Here is a 20,802-nt window from a genome sequence, read left to right as displayed (position 1 = left end):
AAGAGCAACAACAGTGAACGTTTGAAAAAAAAAATTACAAAAGCCAAAAGCTTAAAACTTGAGTTTGGCGTGTGTTTTGTACAACTTCTTCATGACTAGGGCAGGGGGGAATCACCTTGAACGAAGGGGCAGTTTGGCGAGCCACCCCGAGGCTGCCAGGCACAGCGGCTGCGGCGGGGCAGCGCCCGGCCACGCTTCACCGAGCCCTTCCCGCCGGGCCCCTTCGCGGCGGCACCGCCAAATGGCGGCTCGCCAGCGCCGCCGTCCGCCGCCGCCGCCCCTCCCGCCCGGCCACCGCCATGGCCGCGGCGCGGGAGCTGGATGCGCCGCAGAGGCAGGTAGCGGCGGGGGCGGTTGGCGAGGGGGACAAGCGTGTGAGAGGGGCTGGCTGTGCCGGGTGGGGGGAGGGCGCGAGAGCGGCTGGTGGCGGCGGTTGGCGGCGCGCGGCAGCGCCGTGGAAGGCAGCCATTTCAGCCGCGGCACCCTGCGGGAGGGCTCAGGCCGCGGCGCACAATACCTCTGCGCAGAAAAGGGGGGGGATAAAAACACAAGGCTGTAAACAAACCCCCGACCCCCTGCCCCGGGGGACAGGGGCGTCCGCTCTTCCCAGTCTCTCAGTCATGCAGACTGTGGGAATTAAAGTGCACATCGTGACATCTACTTGTCCACTCTGAAGTTCTTGTTCTACCCCAGTACAAATAAGCTGGGATTTACCTGGACTGGGACAAGAATATAGTGCTTCCACTCAGATAAAAAGCCGTTCTGCCCATTCTTTTAAGCCAAGATTATTTTCTTGCTCAGCATTGTCCAGTTTTAAGTGGATAACATTAGCTTACTTCATTAGCAAGTACTTTTTACCCAACAGCCAAGACAGAGGCCTTGGCTGGACAAACGGCATCTAATCTTTATCCCCTTCTGCTGCTGACGGATGCTGCCTTTAGAAAGCAGTTTTGCATTTATAGCAAAAACTTTTTTTGCCTGGTACTAGTTTGTCATTACTGAGGAGACAGTGACAAAGGAATGGTCATTCCAGCTGCCACACTATTCACTGATGCTGCTATCATCCACTCCACATGGATGTCACAGTCCTTAGCTGGATAAGAAACCTTAAATTGTCCTTCTCCTAGGGGCCAAGTACAGCTTTCAGATACCTTAGTCTGTCCACACATTAAAACAGCCCTTTACTGTATTCTCCAGTTGCCAGCTTTCACAATACTCTGCCTTGCTGCCATGCTGCATGGCACTCCCCCACCCCTGATCTGTGCCTCATGTACCCATACTTCACAGCCAGCACTACTCTGCACCTGGCATCCCACTGATGCACAGCACTGCTCTGTGCGCAGTGCCCCCATCCTGCCATGTAGTATCTGCCTGTACTTGAGAGTATTTCTCCATCAAAATACTGCACTGTGATTCCTCACATAAATCACTTTGTTCTTCATGCTCCCAGTCCCTGTGCCACAAACTGCACCACCAGATACCAGCATCTCAAGGCGCTTTCCTTACTCGCTCATGTGCGGTACTTCCCCCTTTGGGCAAACTTCTTCCTGGCTGCTTTGTTGGGACAACCTTCACCTGCTGCTCCAGTCATCGCTTCACGCAGCACAGCCCCGTAATACAGGGCAGCCTTGATCACCTAGCCATCACTGCCTCCTTAGGGGAGGAGAGGAGCAATTAGAGATTCAAGAGGGAAGAAAGTCTGGAGATACAAGGATTCATTTGGCTGTGAGCTATCTAAAATAAAGTTAAATCCTCTATTTAGCCTGTGGACTGTAACTGTATTTTTTAACCACTGCCATGTCCAAAATTCTGACACAGATGAGCTGACACTTAAAGAAAGGTGTCTATTGGTATGTGTTGAAGAAATTTAGTACTTTGCCTGAGTTCTTCCCCACTTTAAGAAATGGGGAATAAGTATGTTAGCAGAGTACAATGAAATACTAGCAAGTGATCTGCCTTCTTTGAAATAAAATTGTTTAAAGTCCCACTATCCTTCCCCGTAAGTGGGCCATAGCTTGCTACTGAGTCAAAATGTTACCTTGTGCAATGCTGAGAAATCTGAGATCTTAAAGATCCCAAACACATTTCTAATCTTCTTGTATAGTGACAACAAATCAAGCTTGATTAGCAAGATAGGAATCCATTTTCAGGATTTGAAAGTTATCAGTTACTTAGCTGCTAAACAAATATAAAAAATACAAAAAAATAGCAGTGTCAATTCAAACACTTTTCTAGTTTGAGCTATTTACTGTAATTGTTACAGTTTAGCTTGGTTTTGCTAACTTCTTACGAGATAGAAGTTTACAGATGTGTTGTTCAGTACTTTTATAACAGTACCTTAGCATATATACAAACCACAAAATCAGGTCTCAGTTTTAAAGCTTTTGCTGGTTAAGACTAGAACAAAGCCTTTACTTGACTTTGCAAAGGTGTAATGAAGATATTTTCTTTCTTCATCTTATTCCCTTATAAGAATGAGGTCATTCTCATGTCCTGCACGGATGAGAGAGCAGGAGCCAATTACCTCATACCTCCTTCTGTCAGAAAGTAGTGCAAAAGAAACTGAAGAAGCAGTTTTGGGCTTCTACATGCATTTGAAGTTTCTGCTAGGCGCAGCTTTATCTTTTGGTACTTAAAAAGTTCCAAAAATTTACTCTTTTCTCTAGGTGGATGATGCCTCAGATTCACAGTTCTTCCCTTAGATGGGTACAAAGTACTGCACTTGCTTAAGGCAGATTCTAAAGTTATATCCCTCAGTACTTGAAGATAGATGCAAGGACACATTACCCATAGGGCCGAGACGGAAATGGCAAAGACTAACATAAAGTGACATCTTGACACTTACTCCAGCAATATTAACAAAATTAAATTACACATTATAACATTCCAAATGAAAAACAGTTAAAATTTATGAAAACGGGGAAAAAATATATCCCCTTGAGTCTTAGAATTTTCATGGAAGATTTGAAAGTTTTTTATTCAGAATCAGAAGAGTTTGAAGGAAAAACAAAACATAAAGGAACGGCATCTTTGATGATGAACTTTCTAGATAGAACAGTTCGAAACAAAAAGTGCCTGCTGCATTATATTAACTTGACATTAACTTGACACTTCATTGAGTACTCCTGCATTTCTCTCCTTTTTTTTTTTTTTTTTTTTGGTGTGACCAATGTCACAGACTTCACAGTGCACCAATACAGCTGCCTAATTAGGGTAGCTACAAGGTTAGACCTCTGTATTGATGTGGGGGATACATTTAGTTTAAACATCAGCTTACTAGTTTTGTTACAGTTACTTTGTCCCTATGGATTGAAGAAAAAGAGTATTCACTACCACAGGAGGCCCAGAGAGGTGGTGGAATCTCCATCCATGGAGATACTCATCATTCAGCTGCATATGGCCCTGAGCAACCTGATGCAACTTAAACTGGCCCTGTTTTGCAGGAGGTTAAACCAGATAATTGCCAAAGGTTCCTTCCAACTTCAGTTAAACTATAACAATAAAAACTTAAAGTATATTATAGTCTACACTGCTCAGTCATCCTAAGAGAATTCATTAACTATACTGTCTCTAAATAGTAGAAATTGAAATGCTGCTATCATGGTCCTGATTAAAAAACAAAAAAGTTCCTAAGCAGCTTCCAGGAAAGAGGAACAGAGGAAACTTAAAAAATAGTAGAGTATGTGTCCACATCCAGCAGCTTACATGGTGAAAGGTGTGGTGAGGGTTAAAAGAAGAAAACCCACATGGTTGTTGCTCGCCATGAAGTTATATGTTTTGTGTGTTTCAGGTGAATGATTTATTGTCAACAGAACAACAGTGGAAGTAAGTTAATTTACATATTGCTAGCAAATGTTTTGATAAATGAGTTGTACATTTAATGGTGATACCAGAAACTTTTAACATTTATTCACAGAATAGTTAGTAAAGAATTTTGTTTTGAAAAGTTTTACTGGAACTTTTTATTCTATCAGTTTAATCAGTTCCCCAGCAAAACAAAATAGCAAACAGCTTTATAGCTATTGTTACAGAGATTGCAGTTGTAGTATAATGTTTTTCTTTAGGTACAATAAATATAATGCTTCCTCTCCATGCAAGTCTGATATAAAGAAACAGTCTGTTAACCATGATTTTAATTTCTACTGGGGGGGGGGGGGAAATTGTTGTCTCACTGTTCCCTCCTTCCCATTCCTCATAATGGACTTTAATTATGCTATTTTAAGCTATATATGTACATAACACTGAATATAGCTTCCCACCCTTAGCTTGGAGGGCCGTCCCCCCAGTGTGCCTGTAGCAAGACCAGCTCCAATGCATTGCCCATAAGGGGGCACCCTAAGAGCAGAGCACTTGATTTCGGCATGGAAGACACCAAATACATCACATTTATGTGCTACTTCAAAATACTTAATGCAAAGTAGAGTGATTCTTCTGTTCTATGAGTTACATAGATTGAAGTATGTGCCTGTAGTGTAAAAAAAAAAAAAGTTTTTGTTGCGTGACCGCAAGCTACCAATTGCACCTCAACAATTACATTTAACAACTAGTTCTTCTCTTTCTGAAGGTTACATCTCCAACTGCTGTTTTTGCATGGAAGCATGAAAGACATTTGGATTTCTAGAATATCCACTGTATTCTTGGCTTGATGTCCATTTAGATTTATGGAAAACCAAATAATAAAGAGGTGTATTTCAAGCTTGTATTGAGAGATGGGAGCTGTAAAGAAAGAATAAACTCAGTGGTACTTAAAGCTGAGATGATGACATACTTGGCACTGCTGTCAATACCTACTCCAGTTCTATAACATCTGAGATAAACAGCAATCAAGTAACCATTTCTTTTTAATTGGAAGAAAGCATGACAACTGTTGTACTTTTGCCTCTGAAGAGCTACATTATTGGAATGGGAAACAGGAACAGATTTTAAACCTATATTCAGATTTTTGCAAAGTTGAAAGTTTTAATTGGGTTCAGAGTTTGGCTAACATAGGATAACAAGTACTGGCAGTGAAGAGTAGATTCAGGCACTTACAGTTCCTTGCTCAAATCTGGATCCAGACTGGTTTACGTTCAGGCTATGTCTGAACAGAGCAGCTGGTGCACATCAGCCGGCATAATACAGGGTCTTGATCTGCAAGTTGTCCAGGACAGAGATCAACCAGAACATGCTGCAGCTCCCACCCAGCCCATATGTGGAGTGCTTCTTCCCATAGGAAGAGCACGGAAAGGGAAGGGAGACAGTGGATGCCTTTGTCTTACTTCAGTGTCATTTCAGAACACATTTGGGGCATAGTCAGATCTATAGCAGCTGGGAGATGCCGTTGAGTTCTGACATTTAGGCATGGCTATGAAAGCTCCACATCAGAGCAAAACCAGCATCCAGGTTCATTTGAGTTAAGCTCAGACCAAGATCTCAAGATGCTTACTACAGGGACATGAGACCCTAACACAGAAATTTACTCAGCTTTAGCTATGAAGGAGAACGATTTGCAGCTGCAGATCTATTCCCTTCTTTCTTGGTGGCTCAGGGAAACTCTCATTAACTGTAGAGGGAAGATAGATATCAGTTACAACCCTCACTTTATAGGGAAAGAAGCTGAAACAGTGTGTGAGCTCCCTTTTGAGTTTGCATTTAGCTTGAACTAAAAGAGTGTACAGAGCTCAGATCTGAGAATCTGAAACTTTTCCTTAAAATTTACAGGAATTGTATGTTTGTGGCTACTCAGTTCAGGACTGAGTGACTAGGGAAAAAAATAATCAAAAAGAGGTATCCTTTTCTGCTCATGAATTTACTTCACATTTCCTTTTCAGGATAACAGTTCCAGTTATAAAGACCAAGTACTCTTGTCTAATTTGTTACTTGGTGCCTTCATGCATAACACTAGCACATTTCCTTGCAAATAACCTCTCATCCATAGGCTTACTGTCACCTCTAGGTTCAATAAAGCAATCCAAACTTATTTTTTTTAAACTGTGTGCATATTTTCTTTTCAGATTCCAGCATCAGAAGATGCATGCAAAGCACCATGGCCATGAATCAATGCATACGGAGATGATTCTTATTCTCATTGCAGCCTTGATTGTTGCCCAGATTGTACTTGTTCAGTGGAAGCAAAGACACTGTCGGTCATACAATGTGAGTAGCTTTTCAGAAAGACTGCAGTTTTAGAGCTGTGGTGGTTTAAGATATCCATCTTTCCCAAGCAACTGTTGGCAATCATGACATACTCTTAAGTATTTACATCTGGCAAGACAACTGTGCATCCATGGAGAGCAGCCATCCATGGTTCTTGATCAGGTGGAGAATGGCTTTTATGTGGGTAGAAAAAACAACTTCTGTTTTGTTTTCTATGTATATATACTGATGCTGCAGTCAACCTTTGATGGGAAAGCCTTTAGGAAAAAGCTTTGAGTTTTCAAAAACTGTCATATAATGGACTAGGTAGGAACACAGCCATTACCATTATCTAGCTGAAGTAGTATTACAGAGAAGGTTTATTGATGAATAGGGGCCTTGGATTCTCTCAAGTTACTCATGCACATACTTAACTAGAGAGAAAGCTTGTCTTGTGGTTAAAGTGCTAAAACTGGGGCTTACTCAGTTCCTTTCACTGCCACACACTTCTCTGTGAACCTGAGAGAACTAGAAAGATCTCTAGAACTAGAAAGAACCTGACCTCCGCCCCTGTACTCCCTATTCAATAGCTGGAAAAAGTCAGGCACCTCAAAGGGCCTCTCCATCCCTCATATTAATTTTTTTCCCCTGTAGCACAAATTACTGTTTACTGGGTCAAAGGAAGAGAAGAACTGTACTAGGGAAAGGAAGAGGTAGAAATGAGCATCATCTTGCACTCATAACACAGCCCTTGAAAGGGAATGAGTTTTATGTAAACATAAAAAAAAGAAAATACTTGGGGATGAATGGGGATTACACAGATACTTCAGACAGGCGGAATTTGAAGCACACAAGTAGTTTCTCATCTTTTCCCCTCTTCATGAGTTGATGAGTGCCCTAAGCCATCTGTAGTTTGAAATACAGACTTTTGCTGTTCAGGAGTTCAGTTAAAGTGCCATCAATAACTGTCCCAAGCAATGCTTGATTCCCTGTTTACCCAGACTAAAGGATTTTAAGTTGAGTTGATTCAAAATCCTTGATTTCTAAAGAGGCTGTTAAACATAGAAGGGAGAATGAAACCTTAATACAATTTACATAAACTGTTTTGATAAGGGCTATAAAGACAGCCTGATCTATGACTGCTTTAGCACAAAATTGTAATAGGTTATGAATCAGACTCTTCAACTATACTTTACAGAGTCTGGAATGGTGATGAAATGTTAGTAATGGCAACATATATAGAAGTGAAGAGTCTAATGAAATCACAGGTAGTGTAAGCCATTGAGAAGTTTGACCTCATGTCAATAACTTTTACAAACACACAGGACCCTAATCCTGAGCATGTATAGCACCTGAGCATGTATAATCACATGTGATACTATTTTACCTTGATGTTTTCTTTAGCTTCTCATCTAGACCAGTTCTGCTATACCATTTAATCACTTTGTGTTCATTGTAGCATCTCGGCCAAATTTAGTTTGGAGCTTTTCATGCATTTCTTTTGTATCAGTCTTTGCATTATTGATTTCAACAGACATTAAGCATAAAGAACAGAATACAAATAACTGAAGTCACTGGGAATGTCCTTATTTTCCATTAAAAATAGTTTTCATGAGACTGGTGCCTAATCAGTGCCAGTACACACATGAATTCTAAACATGCACACAACAATGAGCAGCTGGGAAGGCCCTGTCTGCTTGTGAAAGTCAGTGGTAGTCTGAGAAAAATGCAGTCTGCGTTGCTTTTTCACTGCTCTCCTTTACAGTACTTTAAAGCTAGTTACTGTATACTACATCTATTTTCCCAAGTCAAAACCTCCAACAGTCTGCCACTTATTACAATCATGTAATTGTGCAACTTTGACTTCAGCAATTGCAGCTTCATTCCCAACTATTAGTTTACAGGAGCCTCTCAAACTTGCAAAATTGCATAACCATTACAAAAAAAACCAAAACAAAACAAAACAAAAAAACTTTTAAATGCAGGTAGGCTAATTTAGGGAGGCTCCCATACAACTAGAAGCATTATAAGATTTTGATAAAACCTTCTGAGGACATTTTTGTTTTTGTAGTACATTTTAAAATAAGCAGAACTTAACACCTGCATCAGAAAAACGTTGGGACTATGTTTTAAGTACCGAAGCATAGCTCTGTGGTGGCAGTGAGGCCTCCTACCCCAATAATAAAGGAAGTGAAGCAGAGCCTTTTTCAGTAAAAATAGTAGCACCAGAAGTTGAAGTTAACTTTGTACTGAGTTTTGGCAGTTCTGCTTCATGTTCTGTTTAGTCATGAGAGTAATTTATTCTCACACCTATTACATATATTTATGAAACTGCTTTTACAAGAAAGTGCTACTCATAGTGGGTCTCTACCAGTAGATGGTTCATTGCATTTATTCCATATTAGGTAACTTAACAGAGTATTTCATTAAAACAATGTATGAGTTTGTATATTAAGTTGTAACTGCCCTCATGTTTCATATCCAGAAACTTGTGTATATATATATATATTTTTTTAATATACCCACTGTTGTTCTCATCACATTAGCTTGCTTTCTTGAAAGCATTTTGTACAGCAGTGTCAAAATTCTGAACTTCTACAGGTATAGTAAGTGCCAAAATCTATACTTCGAAGACTAGCACCATACATCGAAGCCACTATATATACTTTTAAGACCATCATACTTTGAAGACTAACAAATAGGACAAACATTAAGATATGAAATTGAATAATTAGTGAGATCCTTACACAAGTTGGGTGAAAAAGTAACTAGCATACATTGCTGCATCAGATAAGGAAACCCTCTGATTTAGAAGCAGAGGCAGTAAATGTGGTCTCATTTATTACTTAAGCAACTTGGCTAATGCATACAGGAAATTGTCCATTTGACATTAAAATAAACCCAATAAAAAAATCTACTGCTTCACCAAGTACAGGCAGGTCTAGACTGCTGCATTACAGCTCTTCCAGGTGGCAGTTATTACGTGTGCATTCATGTGCATATCGCTTTCATTTGACTTGGTGGGAAACAAGTAAATCAAAATTAGAAAAACAACCACATACTCACTAAAGAGGAAAAAGCCCTCTACTTTTGTTTGCTTACATGTTTCTCTTACTTGCCATCCAGTTTTTGACCACTCAGTTTATGCCTTTATAGTTCACATACAGGTTATGCACAATGGCATCTAGTACCGAAGAGAAAGAACCATTTTTTTTGCTGTTTGTGACAACATGCTTGCTTCTTTAGGAGCAAAGGAGAAGGGAAGTCAAGGAGTGAGGGCACATTGCCTTCCATGAGGGGCAGACCCAGGGCTCCTTTTCTCTGAGCAGAAACTGCTTCCTTTTCTGTTTTCTTTTCCAGGAGATTAAGAAAACAAGTAGCCAGCTTTGCACTGCATATCATGACATGGAAGGCAGCATCAGCTGGCAAACCTTTCTGTCTGATTTTTTGCATTCACTATGGATGTTTGCATATATAGGTCCCTTCTCTGGATACTCATGGTATTCTTAGACATAGCAAGACCACAGAGAGAATTGCACAATCCTGGTAGTAGAAATATAGCAAAGGACTGCAGGGATTGACTCCCTCCCTTCCTAAAGTGCTTTGTAAACATGAAAAAAAAAAAGAAGTTAGATTTCTTTTTAAAGGAAAAAGGAAATGAAGGCCAAAGGGAGCATAAAATCAGCCCTGAAAGGGCATTCATTAACTTGTCCAAAAAGAACAAAAATAAAAAGCAGCAACTACTTACTAGATACAAGAGCAACAGCCTGCAGCTTCCAAAAGAGCCTTATCCAGGCTCATCGAGAATGTAAAATGCCTCCTGATGAAAGAAAGGCATAGTGGGAAAAAGTCTCCTATTTCAAAGAGGCAAGAGCATAAGTTGCAACAGAGCAACCAAAACTCAGCTGTGGGTAATTTTGGCAAGAGGGAAGAGGTTGTCCTTCACCAGATGGCCAGGTATAAAGTAACAGGGATGTGACTGGGGAAGGGGAAGGGAAAAAAGGTGGTTTTGCTAGTAAGGCTTGGTTTGGAATAAAATGTTTGTAGGCTGCTCTGACAATTGTGTTTTTTCTTCTAGATGGTAGTTGGTAGTGAACTCCCATAAGATGGGGAAGCAGACTGGAAAAAATCATAATTTCTCAATCACTTTTGAGAATTTTGTTGTTTGAGATTTTCAAAAACAATTATGGAGTCTGTGCCCTTCTGATCCACACTGTAAAAACTTGACTTTTAATAAGTTTGAGTCTGGGTTCAGATAACATTCTTGTTTCTCCATTCACTCAGGAATTTTAGACTTCTCTAATTTGAAAAGGTGGAGGCAATTATGTGCTTGCAACCATGTTGTATGCTCTAGGATGTGAGGTGGCGACCAGGAACACTGGTCAGAAGATTACAGTCCTTGAGAAATGTATCTTGCCCTGTCTAACTCTACCCTACTCTGTCCGTTTTTCTCAACATAAAAGCAAGTGGTAGAGCCTAGCATGTCAAATGAGGGAAGGAAGGAAAGAGCTTATTAGTGTTCTGATTCTGCATTTTCCTAAAGGAAATTTTGACTATCAGGCACTCAACTGATTCTTATAATGCAATTTGCTTTCTGTTGGAAGTTGTCCATTGATTAAAATTGAATAAATATGATATACATGGACAAAATTGTTCTCCCCTGGCATAATAGAAATCTTAAAATGTATAAGATAGAGAGGCAGATTTGTCATGGTCTCAGAACAATTTCAAACACAAAAGCCCTACTTCTGGTCCTAAAGGCGGTTGCCCATTTTACTGATTATACATCTTGTATCATATGACAGTCATGTAATGAGAATTTACTTTGGAATATAGTTGAAAAATGAAAAGCAGTGTACTTACGACAGCATTGATTTCTATACCTAAGTAATGAGGCTAAACTTGAAAATAAGGTCATTTGATTTACTTAATATAGAAATCTCTGCCAATTTCCAGTGTACTATCAAGTATAAACATATTAATTTAAAACTAAAAAATCCCACATAGCTGATTTATTATTGCTTTCATGCATATGTTTTTGAGTATTTAAATATGTCTACATCAAAAGAAACTAGACTTTTAGAAAGCCAGTTAGCTTGTGTTGCCAAGTTAAGAAGTTCTGGTAAGGTCAGTCTGTCACAATAGATCTAATTATTACACAGTTATTTTCTTTATGTATGCAGTTTTCACCACATGCTATAAGATGGAAAGGATAGTAGAGTAATGCTGTTCTGCTGAATTTGCTTATGATATGCATTTTTATTCATGCAGATTAGGGAGAACATTATGAGTGAGGCAGAGTACAGATGTAAATTTTTCAGTTGGTGCTTGTATGACCTGTTTAATCTGCATAATTAGAAAATGGGAAAGTTGTCTATGACACTGATGCTGACTTCACTTCTAGGTCTTTTCGAGCTCATTTAAAGCGCGGTAATGAGAAAAACATTTTACCTTTGGGCAGCAATCTGATTTGTCAGGAAATTCCTCTTGCTATGATGGGTGGATGAGGAAAATTTGGAATAATATGACCCAGATGTTAAAGCTTCCATTTAGCAGCAATGCAGATGTGTTATTTTATGCAATTGTCCAGATGGTGACCTTCCAGTATTAATAATAAATCAATAATATTGGGCTGTTCATCTCTATGACTAGTTTCATATCTTTGTCCTCATTTACATGTCAAAATATTCATACATTTCATGTAGAGGCTATTAGTATTAAAACTAACAGTCTGACAGACTTAAAAATCAATAAGGTATTTTTAGCCAATTACTGCAAATAATATATACCAATTGATCTGTTTGTAGAATTCTCTGAGAGAAGGTTGTGATACCATTTCAAAATTAATTAGGACTTCATTTTGCAGCTTGCATCATAACAAAGCTCAGTTATAGATTTGTATTAGAAAGTAGCTACCTTGCCAAAGATAAATGCCCATCCAGTTATGGTTCTACCTCTTAAATTTAGACTCTACTTTCAGCCTATTAAAAACAAAAACAACCCCCTTCCCCCAAATATGTAAGTATAGTGGAAAGGGATCATGTTGGACAGTAAGAAGGCAGGCAACAGGGAGCCTGTGGCAGCCTTGGGTAAGGTAGCCCTTAAAGCTGGGGGTGAAGGATGGAGAAATGTGTACCAATGATGTGATCTAATGATGGTGTATGGCTATCTTTAACATGTGCTTATTTCTTTTAATTTATTCAAACTGATATTGTGAAATATCAGTTTTCACAACAGTTGCATGCTTTCTGACTTTTCAGAGGTTTTTTTTTTTTTTTTTTCCCCCAGCAGTTACATAGTTTTCTTAGGTGAAGAGGAAGAATCCAGTCCTGCTTCAATTGAAATCTATGACAAAATTCTCATAGGTTTCACTGGGAGTAATAGTCATTCCTTCAGAATTTTATTTTGGGGTTTAGAAAATAGATTCATCTTCCACAGAAATAACTTCTTCATCTAGATAGATTATTGTTTTCATTTGCTTTAAAAAAAAATCCCTGCAAAATGTAGGTAAACTATAAATCCATCTCCCCTCAGATTTTTTTTTTCTTCATTTTTAGTCGCCTTATTGCAAAGACACAGGAGCTAACTATACAAATGCATATTAAAGTCATTCTTGCTTTATCTTAGTCACCATCGGGCTTCTACAACCCCAAATCCATGGTTAATTAATGTGAGTCATGGACAGAACTGACATTACAAGGCTTTTGACTACTCAGTGGATTTCAAATGTTTGCTTATTGCAAAAGATGTGAAATAGAATATTTCATTACTATAGGCAAACTGAAAAGGAGACTTGAGCAAGTATGCATCATTAAGTTTGATATCATTTAATTTACAAAAAAGATTTAGAAGTTTAAGCAACAGCATTTCACTGTGCTGTAGAAAGGGTTTTTAAGAAAATTTTCAGTAGCATAGTCATGTAACTGAGCTCAGTCCCAAATTAAAGCAGCCAAATGTTATGCCTTTCTCTGAAGGTTACTTAGAGCAGCTCTGAGGCTTATAGGCCAAACTGCCTCCACTGATTTCAGAAAAGTTGCTCTGAAAGTTTTAGTACTGCAGTCACCTCCATTTGTAACTTGATTTAGAAAGTAAACCTGAATGGTTGATTCAGTAGAATTACATCAATAAACAGTTTACCTTTTGAAGATAAGGTGTGTGAGTCTGATGAGCTGTATCTCAGTGTTGTAACCAGTTTCCTAGAACTGGAATTACTCGCTATTTACCGGGTGTAAGACAGACTTAAATCATTATTCTAGGACCAAAGGCCCTACTGTGTCCGATGCTGTACAAGTTACATTTTTTGTACAAGTTTTACAGTTTGGCAATCAAAAATAATCATGTAAAATGGAATTCTAGGATGGCATTACTTTGAAATGGCTGTCTCAATTTTGCCAACAGTTAGTCACACTGCTGCAGATGTGGGTTGTTCCTCTTTATTTCACCATCAAACTTTACTGGTGGAGATTTCTGTCCGTGTGGGGAATGTTCTCGGTTATTACCAGTTACATCATTTTCAGAGCAACCTGCAAGCCTCTCTCGGGAAGAACACCACGGTATGTCATTTTGGTTGAGTTGGGTTGGGTTGGGTTTCTTAAAGAAAATCTGGAGGTGGAGAAGGGCAAATAAGAATACCCTTGTAACAAAATTTATCAGATTACAAAAAGGGCCAGTAGCAGTTGAATTTAAAGAAATCCTATTACTGCAGTGTGAATTATAAATACCACTAAACCAGTGTTTATCAGATGTGACATGCAAATGAAAAAGAATTAAAATTAAGTTTATTCCATCCATTCTGTCTTGTTTTTTCAGTCTGCACACTCTTACCAATAACAGTCATCCCAGGTGTTCTTGAGCCTGGAGAGGAATATATATTGAATAGTCTGAATTTATTTCTTAAAGCTATCTCTGTTCACCTACAGAGGCCTATATTCTTCTTTCTCCAGTCTTCTGAAACTACACTTCTCCATCCTGTGTTCTCAATGATGATTATTAATAGTTCAGAGATTGCTTCTGCTAACTTTTAAGTATTTTAGGTAAATTTCATCAGTGATCTACTGACTTGAATATATCTAACTTACTTCAGTTGTCTTTTACCTGTTGCCCTGTTCTGGCCTGCGTCCCCTCCTCCAGAATTCCTGGGTGTTAGTTTTAATTATGTTAGCAACCTATTCACAGTTAACGTTTCTTGTGAAGACTGAAGCAAAACGATACAAAAGTTAACATTCCACTTTCCTCTGTATTATACATTTTTATTCACCTTTAAATAAGGGCAAAATATACAAGTTTAAAACTGCTTTATGCAAATATTTCAGTAGAAGCTATGAATGTAATTGGCATTTGGTGACAGTCTGCAACATACCCAAGGCTTCTTTTTCTCTTATCCACAGGTTGGTATACAAGTGGTTCCTTCTGATCTATAAATTGACTTATGCAATTGGAATTGTGGGTTATTTAGCCATAATGTTTACCATGTTCAGATTGAGTTTATTCTTTAGGTAGGTATTTTTAGAAAAAATGGGATTTGGCTCTGTTATGATTTCCTTTTCTGTAGATTTCTCTTTGCTTGCAATGAAATTGCTCCACTGAAGCTTGATCTCTTCTGCACCCGCTTCAACATATAAAATCTGCTTTAGGTTGTGTAGTTATAGGTTCTATTCTTGATTTTTATTTTTGAATAGTTGGTCTGAAATTTCATGTTTAGTAACTTTACAACTTGTATTTGTGGTGTGAAGAGAGAAGGAGGAAAACCTTAAACTTCATACAGTCAGTGTGTTCATTCATTTAATCCCTTAATTTAACTAACTGCTGAATAAATCTTCAGTGCTTCATCTACATTCCTGAAGGAGATGATACATACAAAAACTGAAGGTAAAGGATAAAAATAGATAAGCACAGTCACATCAAAAACACATTACAATTCTTTCTGATAATTATGATTTCCCGCTTTGTAAATCTGTCATGTTGCTAGGGAGTTCTCTTTTTATTTTAACTGTTGCCAAAAGCTATCCAGATGATTCTAGATCTGCCCTCTTAATACAGCTAGAATTTTTGTCTGAGTAGAATTTGAATTTTTTTTTTCCACGTTTGTCCAGGATTTCTGGCTGACTAGCAGTCCAGTCAGAGCTACTGTGCTGGAACTCTGTTTGAGGCACCATACGACCAGAAATTCCAGACATTCCTCAAGAGCACGTAGATCAACTACACAATGCATCTGCTGTAAGTCCAACACTTCTTGGAGGTATTGGAGATACTTACTGCACGTATGTAAATCCGTTATTCCTTTAAGTGTCAGATTTATTGCCCATACATTATATAGTTGATTCACCCAAAAGTACATAGCTCTGTTGGAAAATTCCTAGCAGAAATTTAACAGCCTTGTGTTACCAATGCTGTAAGCTTTATTCTACTGAGGTAATTTGTTTAACCAGCTATCTTCTCCCACCAGTGTATTTTAAAAAGATAATTGCAAAATTTGCCAGCTCTGTTTTAAAGGCTGTTACTTTGTGCCCTGCTGCAACAGAAGTTACAAGCCCTTTTTGATATCACCTACGAAACTCCAGTTTTATGAGTATTCAGTAGCCAGGTTGCAATCTCCCAAAGCCTATAACACAGTCTCAGATAGGTGACAATAAATAGTAGCATTTTTGCAGGCTCTGCCCTATATATATATATATTTTTTTATTTTTTTTTAATACTGCTTGCTGCAATTTAGCAAATATTTTTTCCTGAGGAACTTGTATTCAGGAGAATAGCGAGCACTTTCAGCTACAGAAGCTTACCATTTCTTTAAAAGGGATCTTACCTCTTAAGATCTGTTTGATCTTGTTGCTCCTGCAAAACAATTGTTCTGTATGCTAAGGCTCTTGGCAAAGTCCCTATCTATATGAAAATGTGTCAGCTTGTCTATAACAGAGTTCAGTAGCTGTGGCTCCAAAAGCAGTCTATAGCCTGCTTTCAACATTGCTTGCCTTCAAACATATTGATACTTCAAGCGTGAAAGTGTCTGCTGCAAAAAAAATTAAAACTAGACCTCCTGTTGGAAGGAAGCAAGAGCTAACTGGAGTAAAAATCTTGTTGTAATTTTATTCTGGCATTTCTGGGCAAGAACACACTCACCCAAGTTTTCTTTTGTGGTTTTATGACAGAATCAAGACTGAAGACTCTATGGATTTTGGTGTGATACTCCTTTTTTATGGACTGTACTATGGAGTGATGGGAAGAGGCTTTGCAGAGATTTGTTCTGACTACATGGCTTCCACCATTGGTGTAAGTGCTGGGCATCATCATTTTGAATACTATTTGCAAGGACTGGAAGTGAGCTCTTGAGTTGCTTGTGTCTCTGAGCTCCCAAGAATAAGGTCTGCTAGATACACTTGTGGTAAACTGACCTTACTTTTCCTTAAAGAAAGCTGTTCTTGTCCCTTATACAAACTGCTGAACCCTAGTTTTGAGCTTCTGACAAACAGGCTAGTCCCCATGTACAAGAGACTATAAAATTCTCCTATTGCCATAGGGAGACATGCTGCTTACTTCCCCAAAGTCTGTGAAAGTCTTATTGTCTCTCTCTTTTCATAGTTCTTAATCTTCCCTTTCCAAATAAGGTGACTATCTCAACACAATTATGTTGTGTGTCTCAGTTACTTAAAATCAAGGACACAGTTGCTGACCTTCTTTCATCAACAGTAAGATTGTAACTGTCTCTTAGTAACTCTGTGCATCTTGACACTAGTGAAATAAGATGACTGTAGCCATTTTCATGCTGTCCTTATCTTTGATGTCATTTAAATGGTGTTTGTGTATGCTTGACTCTAAGCAAATATTATTTTGTTATTGTTTGTCCTCTTTTTTCCTATAAACTTGGTCTTGACAGTTTTACAACATCAGTGGCATACCAACAAGAAACTTGTCCAGTGACATCTGTGCAGTCTGTGGGCAGAAAATATTTGTGGATGTAAATGAAGAAGGGACCATTGAAAATACCTACCAGCTGTCCTGTAATCATGTGTATCCTTTTCATGTAATTATGGAACTGTTGTTTTCTCTTCTTTTCTGCTGCATTAACAATAATAATAACAGCAATAAATATCAAGAGAGAAGGAACAAAAAACAGATTCAGAAACAGCATAGCACAAAAGTAAAAATAGGAGTATGAAATATGTTTCAGTTCTGTGGCACAACCTGAGTCCACACAGCTTTCTGACAGACAATGTAAGAACAGCCATTACCCTACTATTCCATGCCTAAATCTGCCTCCCAGGTACTTTGTGTTCAGCCTCTCTGGGTGTGCCTAGCAGTATATTAAACCACCCCATGCTAACCCATGCAGGCTAACCCACTGGTCAGGTCTGATAATTTAAGATTCTGCAGAGGGTTCCCTCTGGCTGTTCGTAGTAGTGTTTCGTGGGTAGTTTTAAGAGCAGGCGTAGAACTCTTCTCCAAAGGTAGCGTATACCTAGCCTAAAGCCTGGCCCAGTGTCTGATACTGAGGGGTACCAAACAACTAAGCATTTTGTGGTTCAGAAACCAAAAGGAAAGGTAGAGCATATGTTCTGTAGCATTGTTATTAATCATTCTCTTCTGCAGTTCATAAAAGTCTCCTGACTTCTTGCATGCTGGAAAATATGGATATTGGTGGCAGATGGCAGTAGCCATAATCAGTTGTTAAAATTATCTGTTGATGATTTGACTAGGCTTGCAGATATATGCACTGCTCCTTGTTTATATTTGAAAGATTCCTTAATAATACGCTTGATAACAGGTTTCATGAATTCTGCATTCGTGGTTGGTGCATTGTTGGCAAGAAACAGACTTGCCCATACTGCAATGAGAAAGTTGATTTGAAGAGGATATTAAGTAACCCATATCCTTTCCTTAACAAGTGTGCATTTGATTTGGATTTTCTAAACTGTAGCCTGATTACTTGTTAAATCTTGTTTTGATCTGCAGTGGAGGGATGAGATGCCCACATTAAATAAATGGAAAAACAATTAGTATTAAGGAACTATTGTATTTAGGGAAGATAACAGTTCTGTTTGACTTTATCTTATCTGAGACCCCAAGCAAATAAATATATATATATATATTTTTTCCCCTTAACTTTAGGACATCCAGAAATCATTTATATAATGAGAGGAACATTTTAAAGAATATAAATCACAGTTTTAGAAAGATGCTATGCAGTGGCATTTGCTCTTTAATATACTTACAGGATTGGTATAGTCCACTTTCAGAACAAGTGCTGATTTTTCCCTTTCCTCTTACTAGTTGGTAAACCACTTTTTTACTTCCAACTTCTGTAGCAAACAGAAGAATAGTCTGAGATTTGCTGCTGCATCTGCAGAAACCTGCTTGAGTTGAAGCAAAATTTGGCTTCCTTCTGTAAGTAAGTTTTATTTTAATAATATGCCATGGACATGTTTAAATTTAACCTTATCCCTACAAAAAAGGAATTAAGAAGAGTTGAAAAGAAAGCATTTCAAAACTTTAAGCCTATACTTTTTCTTTGATTCTAGCTAAGAAAAAACCCAAGATTTACCAAGTGTTAAACTGTATCTCCAGTTTCCTTAACAGCAGATTAGGTGGGAATGTACACATGTATTGTATGGGCGACTTTTGGATTGGCTCCGCTATCTGGTGGCTTGGCAACCAGTTGTTATAGGTATAGTCCAAGGCATTAATTACTCACTGGGTCTAGAATAGGACTCAGATTATTAATGAGAATGCGAAGTGTGGGATATTTACCTGTGTACAATAATATGCATATTCTGTACTTAATTTTAAAAGACTATGGAAGATAGTAGTTGGTTGAACACTGGTGTGCTATCCATCCTTTTGTCGGGGAGTGCCTCTTTTTATGTTAATAGCAAGACTATATTACTTGTACAGCATGATATTAAAGCATTTTTTATTTTCTCAAAGTGAAAATTAAAAGAGATTGCTGCCTTCAGTAGGAAAATTGTGCTAAAAAAAAAGAGGACTTATTTTCTTATTATGTATATCTCTTAAAAATTAAGGAAAAGAAAGTGCCAATATTTAAAGTTTGTTTCATTATTAAATATATTTGTAGTGCCTAATAGTTGAAATTCTGACTACAGAAAGCTGAATAGCAGATGAGAATTTTAGGTCAGATAATGGCTTTGGATACAGCAAATTCTAAAACATGGCACCCAGATAGTTTGATCATTTGGTTAATGTAAGGTAATTTTATTCCCAAATTCAGCCAAACTAGCATAAGGTTATCATTAGCTTTTTTTCCCCCTCACTTCTTTCTAGAACTGCTGTATTATCACTCATACATCTTCCAATACCCACTTATAAAAAGCTGTAACCAAAGCAATGTGTATGGTGTGCTTGGTAGCCAGATGCACCTGCCTGTGGAGAGAAGGGCACCTGAGACTTTGGCAAAGATTTTGTGTTGCAGTGCCAGTTGGAAGCATGTATCTGTTGATAGAGAAAGTGTTGTACTGTCCAATTGATTTTGTGCTGTGAAGGGAGTACAGTGTGCAAAAAATTTCTCTTTTGCATTTTACTCCCATGCTTTTTCAGGTTTTGAGTTAGCGAGTTATGGCCTGGCTCTATCTTAATCGTCACAAACTGAATTTTGTTATGTACATATTTGCACTGTAATTTTCCTAGTCCAGTTAGAAATGTATATGAGTAGGAAGAGTAGGAGTTGTTGTGATGTTTGTGTGCGATAAATAGACTTTACAACAGGTGTATTTAATTGTAAATGAAGACAATGAAGACCTTAGCTTCTAATAATTGATTGCCCCTCTTTTTAAAAAAGTAAATGTGTGTTCAGAATTAGAACACATGCATGAGTCTTCCTGCTCAGAGACTGAGTGTTTGACCTCAGTACTATCCTGACCACAAAGTAAGGAATTGAAACACAGCTTGTTTATGCAAGAGTGTGTAGTTTTGCTTAGAAGTCAGAAAAGCTGGCTTAAAAGGTATTTTTCTCAGCCTAGCTAAAGTATCTTTTGAACTCAAAGTAAATATAGCAAGTATTTTAAGAATCTTTACATTGTCAATAGAAGTGAAAAATACAGATTAGCTTTACTTATGCTTTAGTATGTATGGGAATAAAGCAGAGGATGCATGAAGCCATCTACAGATGAAGGTAAGGTTTATATGCTATAGAATGGGGAATGGAGCAATAAAAAAAATGTAAGTAAATAAACGAAACAGCAAAATTTAAGTACATAGTAGAAAGGTGGATTTTTTCCTAGGTCACTTAGAAGACCTGGCAAAGACAATGATTCCTGTAATGCTTTATGCCTGTGTTCACATATGCAGAAATGCATGTAAATAAATATTCCTCTTTATGTTACACTGTCAGAGCTGCGTAATTCTGGGTGTAATGGAAGAATGTTTACCCACTGTATTCTAAATGGCTAGCAAAGAATAAGAGGACTACTGCTCTCACTGAAGACTTTGCAGAGAACAACCTCCTAAAAGCAATAGCATTGAAGGCAAAAAGCTATGAGATCAGCAGTTTCGATGTACAAAAACTCAGTTACAAATACTCAGGTGTTTGAACTGAGATTTTGTATACTTTAGATGCCCAAGACCAAAACACAACATTAAAAACACCAACTTGGACATGATCTAATCATAGATTCAACAAAAAATGCTCTAGGCATTTCCGTGTGAACACTCCTAAGGTCTGCTACTGTACATGCCTTGATA

General features: G+C 38.2%; 1 protein-coding gene across 1 annotated transcript; it reads left to right on the top strand.

The window, feature by feature from the left end:
- Nucleotides 1–241: 241 nt before the first annotated feature.
- RNF175 (ring finger protein 175) lies at nt 242–20,423 on the top strand. Its single transcript, XM_067297123.1, has 9 exons — nt 242–338; nt 3,791–3,825; nt 5,994–6,135; nt 13,513–13,667; nt 14,502–14,609; nt 16,260–16,380; nt 16,985–17,118; nt 17,873–17,992; nt 18,693–20,423. Exons 1-9 carry the CDS (start codon nt 300–302, stop codon nt 18,811–18,813), a joined length of 975 nt encoding a protein of 324 aa, XP_067153224.1. The 5' UTR covers nt 242–299; the 3' UTR covers nt 18,814–20,423.
- The last annotated feature ends 379 nt before the right edge of the window (nt 20,424–20,802 follow it).

Source organism: Apteryx mantelli, chromosome 5, assembly GCF_036417845.1.
Source record: "Apteryx mantelli isolate bAptMan1 chromosome 5, bAptMan1.hap1, whole genome shotgun sequence".
In the NCBI taxonomy this organism is placed as follows: Eukaryota; Metazoa; Chordata; class Aves; order Apterygiformes; family Apterygidae; genus Apteryx; species Apteryx mantelli.
Note: the sequence above shows the minus strand (reverse complement) of the source record. Positions and strands in the feature narration are given on the sequence as shown.

Coding starts and splice junctions, on each gene's coding strand:
- RNF175 (XM_067297123.1), top strand. CDS start 300: ATGGCCGCGGCGCGGGAGCTGGATGCGCCGCAGAGGCAG. Junction 16,381..16,984: donor ACATGGCTTCCACCATTGGT/GTAAGTGCTGGG, acceptor TGGTCTTGACAG/TTTTACAACATCAGTGGCAT. Junction 17,993..18,692: donor CCATATCCTTTCCTTAACAA/GTGTGCATTTGA, acceptor ACAGCAGATTAG/GTGGGAATGTACACATGTAT.